Source organism: Panthera onca, chromosome B4 (assembly GCF_046562875.1).
Source record: "Panthera onca isolate mPanOnc1 chromosome B4, mPanOnc1 haplotype 2, whole genome shotgun sequence".
NCBI lineage: Eukaryota > Metazoa > Chordata > Mammalia > Carnivora > Felidae > Panthera > Panthera onca.
The window spans coordinates 58,052,459-58,058,458 of record NC_138345.1 but is presented as its reverse complement, the minus strand read 5'-3'; the positions used below and the strand labels follow the sequence as shown (position 1 = coordinate 58,058,458).

General features: G+C 35.6%; 1 protein-coding gene across 1 annotated transcript in view; it reads right to left on the bottom strand.

Moving 5' to 3' along the window:
* Positions 1-5,457: 5,457 nt before the first annotated feature.
* Positions 5,458-6,000, bottom strand: part of LOC144616993 (inositol 1,4,5-triphosphate receptor associated 2-like) — a 44,264-nt gene continuing 43,721 nt past the window's right edge. The window contains exon 7 of the mRNA XM_078450530.1: positions 5,458-5,523. Coding sequence (XP_078306656.1) covers positions 5,458-5,523 — 66 coding nt within the window. The remainder of the gene's footprint in view (positions 5,524-6,000) is intronic.

Below are 6,000 nucleotides of genomic sequence, written 5' to 3'. Positions count from 1 at the left end.
CATAGTTATCCTATGACCCTGTAATTCTACTCCTAAGTGTATACTTAGGAGAAAACAAATGGACACAAAAATGCATATACAAATGTTCATAGGAGCACTGTTCATAATAGTCAAAAAGTACAAACAGTCCAAATGCTCATCACCTGATGAATGGATAAACAATACGTGGTATATCCATAAAATGGAATATTATCCAGTAATAAAATGAAATAAGGTATTGATATATTTTATAACATGAATGCACCTTAAAAACATGTTCAGTGAAAGAAACCAATCATGAAAGACCACATGGTGTATATGATTCCATTTTACTGAAATGTCCAGAACAGGTAAATCTGTATTATAGAGACAAAAAAAATCTCTAAAGTGGTTGTCTTAGGGTTGGTGGGGAATGGGAGTGACTGCTAAAGGAATTTCTTTGGGGATGATAAAAATGTTTTAAAATTGGTTTTGGTGATGTTTGCACAACTCTGTGAATATACTGAAAACCACTGACATATCATTTAAAGTGGGCTAATTTAATGACATGTGTGTTATATATCAGTAAAGCCATTACGTAAAAAAAAAAAAAAAAAAAATAGAAACTGTGTTTTATATACTCTAATTGAGACATTTTGAGGAACACAAATTTCAGAATTTATAACCAAAGGTTATTGTATCAATGGGTCATATACACCTTGATAAAGTAATATTGGTTTGACAAAAGAAAATATTTTACCAGTATTTGGGAAGTGCTTACTTGGTGCTCAGTCTCAGTTTTAGACAATTCCTCAATCTTCTTTTCCAATTTATAGATATCCATAATGTTCTTAGTATTCTGGGTAAAAGAAGATAATATTCTTAGATTTAGACCAAATAAACAAACAAACAAGCAAACAAACATCACAAAGTCTTTTTTAGGAAGTGGTATTTTCATCATTAACATCACAATTCATTTTAAACTAAGGGGAAAAACTTTAGACTTTATCCAAAAATAACATGATCCTTTTAACATGACCATCCAGGGGGCACCGGGATGGCTCAGTTGGTTAAGCATCTGACTCTTGTTTTTGGCCCAAGTCATAATCTCACAGTTCATGGGTTTGAGCCCCACAAAGGGCTCTGTGCTGACAGTGTGGAGCCTGCTTAGGATTCTCTCTCCTTCTCTCTCTCTGCCCATCCCTCACTCATGCACACATGTGCACTCTCTCTCAAAATAAATAAATAGACTTAAAAAAAAATTAACATGACCATCTAGGGATACTCTTGAGAGTCCCTTCTTATCTTACATGCCACCTTGGCTGTGCACTCCCTGGTCACATCTTCATCTTCAAACTGGTCGTTCCCAGAAAATTTGACCCCCTTCTCATTTTCATTGTGAGCATCTCACTCTTTAACCACCACTTCTTTCCAGATTACTTCTTTGAGAGCCAACAAACCTTCAGTCCCCACTGAAGTCTACAGTCCATTGATCCTACCGCCTTCTCATTACCCTTCCACTTTCCTGTGAACTCAGTTGCCTTTTCACTCAGCTTTAAATTCTTCCATGGTCCATCATTATAATCCCTCCCTTCCACTTCCCCTCAATTCCTTTGCTTCTCACCCACTTACTTCTTAGTATTTGCTTAATTTCTGGTTGCTGCCCACTCCCTGTCAGCACCTTTTCAGATAAACATTGTTAAAGAAAAATACAAATGAACCAACAGATCACACATTCAATTTATAATTTTTAACTTCAGTGTTTACTGGTGATCAGATCATACAATCCTAGTCCATTCACAGGGCCACTGGCCTAAATCAGGGATCTGCAAACTACACCAACTCTCCCACCCCACCCCTGCAAGTCAACTCCAGCTGACCACCCAGTTTGTAAATAGTTTTACTAGAACGCAGCCATGCCTATTTTTTTTTTTTTTTTTTGCACGTTGTCTGTGGTTGCTTTCATATGACAATGGCAGAAGTGAGTTGTGGCAACAAAGGCCTTTTAGCCAGGCAAGACTAAAAATATTTACTATGAAATCCTGTACAAAAAGTTTATCAACTCCTGGCCTATTTCATCCTTTCTCTCCTTAAACTCCAATACCTCCTCCAGCTTCCTCACTCTCAGGTGATGTCTTTTCTTTTATCTCAGTGAGACATTGGAAACAATCAGAAGAGAGCTTCCATATCACCAGGACATATGATAAATATCCTTGGATGTTTTATAAAGTATTTGTTGATCTAACACTTCTCTCTACCTCCACTCTAACTGCTTCAGTCTGAGCCTCCATAAACTTATGCCTGCCATGTTACAAGGTCCTCTTAATTGGTCTCCCATTTCTTCCCTTGCCTCACTACAGTTGATTTTAAACCCAGCAGCCAGAGTTATGTTGTTAAAATAGAAATCAGATCACATTACTCATTTGCTCAGAACTGTCCAACGGCTCCCATCTCAATCAGTGGAAACAGCCAGAGTCTGTCAAAGCCTACATGTGCCTCTGTGGGTGGGTCTTGCTCCCCACAGCTCTTTGCTGTACCTATTGCTGCTGTTTCCCTCTGCTCCAGCCAAACTGGCCTTGCTGTCCTTCACAAAGAGCAGGCAGACTAAGCCTAAAGACTTAGAGCTTATGGTTTCCTCTGCCTGGAATGCTCTCTCCTGATAAACCTTGCATTTTTATTAAGTGATTAACTTCATAGGGCTACTTTTTCTAACTACTCTAGTTTAAATTGCTCTGTCCCACAATTTTGTTTTCTGCTTTTCTTTCCTCCATGGCACTAATCACCACCTAGCATGCTAGTTCCACATGGACTATTCTGCTTAAGCTTATATCCTCAACACCTAGAATAGTGCCTAGCACATGGAAGTCTCCCAATGATTATGTGTTGGTTGAATGAATGAATGAATGAATGAATGAAGTGAATGGAACTAACTACCAAACTATTGCGCTGTTAGTCTTCACAATGTATCAGATTTTTACCACCTAAGGAATCTAGTAATGAATCTAGTATATGCCTTTTCTAATGAAAATCAGTATTTGCAATGCTGTTTCATGTTGAAGGGTTCCAAAACTTCCTCCTCTATCTCAGTTCTAAATTCAGTTCTGTACAATTTTTCGATGTTAGTCAAACATCTTAAATACAAGGAGAAAAATGTCTTGCACTGGGAACTTAATTGTAAAGCACAGGCTTCATGAAAACCTGGCCTTGTAGCTAAACCATGCCTAAATCTAATGTAGGGTTTCTTGACATTTAATCGTTCCTTTCCAATCCACTATAAAATTGCTTTAATGTCCAGTTGGCCCATATTTGGAATAACTCTCCATCACAGACTGTTCATCACAGCTTAGTAAATATTCCTGATAAACTTATAAAAAGCCCAAATAAAAACTATATATAAATTGACATTCAAGAGGTACTTATAGAGAATTCTCCTCCAAAATAGTAACTTACTAGTAGCTTTGGTACCTGTTGTTTCAATGCTTTAATTCTGTTGCTTAGAAAACTTATTTCATAGAATTATTTTTTTAGAGATTTTACTAATATTTCCTAACATATATGAAGTACATTATGATTCACCAAATAGCTTCACATACATTATCTCAATCTCCAAAATAACTGTAGGGAATAGGTATTATTAACCCAAAAAAGATAGATGGCTTTTCCAAAGTCAGACTTTCAGACCTAATGACTGAATCTTAGACTCAAGACTTTTGCTACCTAGTTCAGTAGAATAATAATGGGAAATTATTAGATAATGTCTACATTTTCCTTCTTGATTTGTATACTTTTTATATGGGTTAATTTCATTTCATCTTAAATTTGAATTTCTAAAACACCATTTCTTCCACGGATAATTATAAAGGTAATAATGTACTTCTATTACAGACATGAAAGTCCTATCCATTCTTCCTCACTTGCCATTTGACAACAACAACGACAACAACAACAACAACAACAACAACTGATCTTTGGTTCACAGAATCCTAAATATTCAGATAATTTCTATTTAATCCAGGGTCAGAACTCATGCTTGTATGATTTCCAGATGTTTATATGTGCCTGTGTTTAACAATTTCAGCATACCTCACCTCTTCTTGGAGAATCCGAATCTTAAGAATCAGAGCCCGGTTTTCTGTCTCCTGATTCATTAAGAGAAAGTAATTAAAAAATATTTAGAAGTTTATGGAAACACCACATACATTTACCTCTAAGGCTACTGACATTCTTTCTCTTTATTAACTTTAAATATGGTAGTGACATATCACAAGCCTAGTCTGAAAATATTTTCAATATGGAGCTAAGCCTTTGGCTTCAAGTTTCTTGGGATTTGTAAGTCACTTTTCTCCTTGACTCAGTCTAACTGACAGGGAAGGAAAGAGGAAAACCAAAAAAGGAATAACATAGCTTCTTTCCCTGCTACTTTCCTCCCATCCACTTATGACAGGTAGTGTGAATTCATCTATTTAAAATGGCACCCTGAAATCACGAAAAGTTCTAGCTTTCTACTTGAAGTTGTTGATATTCTCAGATTCAGTATTACCAGAACATACAAATATCAAAAGCCATTTAATCATTAAGAGCCCCAAATTCAGAACCACAAGAAAAAAAATATTCTAGGACAAGATATATGCCAAAACATTAATAGGAAATCTTGTGGATAAGGTAAGGATTTTTGTGGGGTTTTATTTTTTCTTTGTTAATATGCATTTCCTCATTTTATAGAGTGAACAGTTATTACCTATGTAATATAAAAATAAAAGGAGAAACATCTCAGGTTAAGATGTCATTTGTACAAGAATGAAAGAATACACACACCACATAATTAGAATCTGAAGACCTGAGTTAAGTTGTAGCTCTACACTTATTGACTTTAAATAATCAAAACATCTCTGGACTTTACCTATAACTATTAATTTTTTTAACTGAAGAATAGCACCTTCTGCTTTTACTTCACAGAATTTCTATGGCAACCAACTAAATAAAGTAGTAAAAATTCTTTTGAAATTGTAAAACACTATAAATTGCACAAGGTTAGGATTGTATGTCTAGGGCTCAGCACTTTTAACAGTAGCAGCTAACAATATTGAGTCCTAGGAGGAAAGAGGACATTGATTCTTTTCATGTATTAACTTATTTAGCCCTCCCAGCTAGGGCAGGTAGTACTATTATCTTACTTTTACTTGTGAGGACACTAAAGGTTAAAGAGGTTACATGGTTTGCCTAAAGTTACACAGCTGTCAGAGGCAGGACTTGTATGCCAGCAGTCTGACTCCCGAGTGGCTACTTGACAATTTCTCAACATTTCCTCAACATAGAAGTTCCTGTGTGGTCCCAAATTGAGTCTTTCCTGTACTGCATCCACAGAGATGTTCAGAGTCACCTGACAATGAGTCTAGTCCTCACATTTTGCTATTGAGGCAAGAGCTGAGCTAAACTAAGCTGTGTTGGTTGTGGCAGTGACACAGGCCTGGAGTCCAACTGTCCTAATGGCTAATACATCTAAAAATGAATTAGTCTGAATGACTTATAGCTGATCCCACCATCATTAGCAATGGTAGAATACTGCTGGAATATAGAAGAATTTTGAAGATTATCACTAAAGCTCTAAAGATTATTACCAAAATGGTTTAACATTCTCAATAAAAATAACTACTTTTTTTTGGCAGTTGAGGTAAAGCTTTGTCTAAGTAATGTTTTGCTCTAAAAATTATAAGCCTGTGTTTATTTAGTGTAAGGACTGATTTATGGGGCTTCTTAGATTACTAAATTCATAAGTACTTAGTTATCTAAGTAGAAGTAAGTATGGGGATAATAAATTTTTTGAAAACCTTTCTTGAGAAAAAGCTGAAAATTTGATAGAGAATTTTTTTTTAAGAAAATTCAAGTGGTTTTTAGCATTAGTTATTTACAAATTCACCTATCAACTTCTGGAGGCATTCCAGAGATGTAGGTCTTCACAAACCATTGTGGATAGGATTGAGTAATTTGTAAAGACTTTTAATTTTGGTTGAAAAGAAAAACAGTCTATCCTATTTGCCTTTA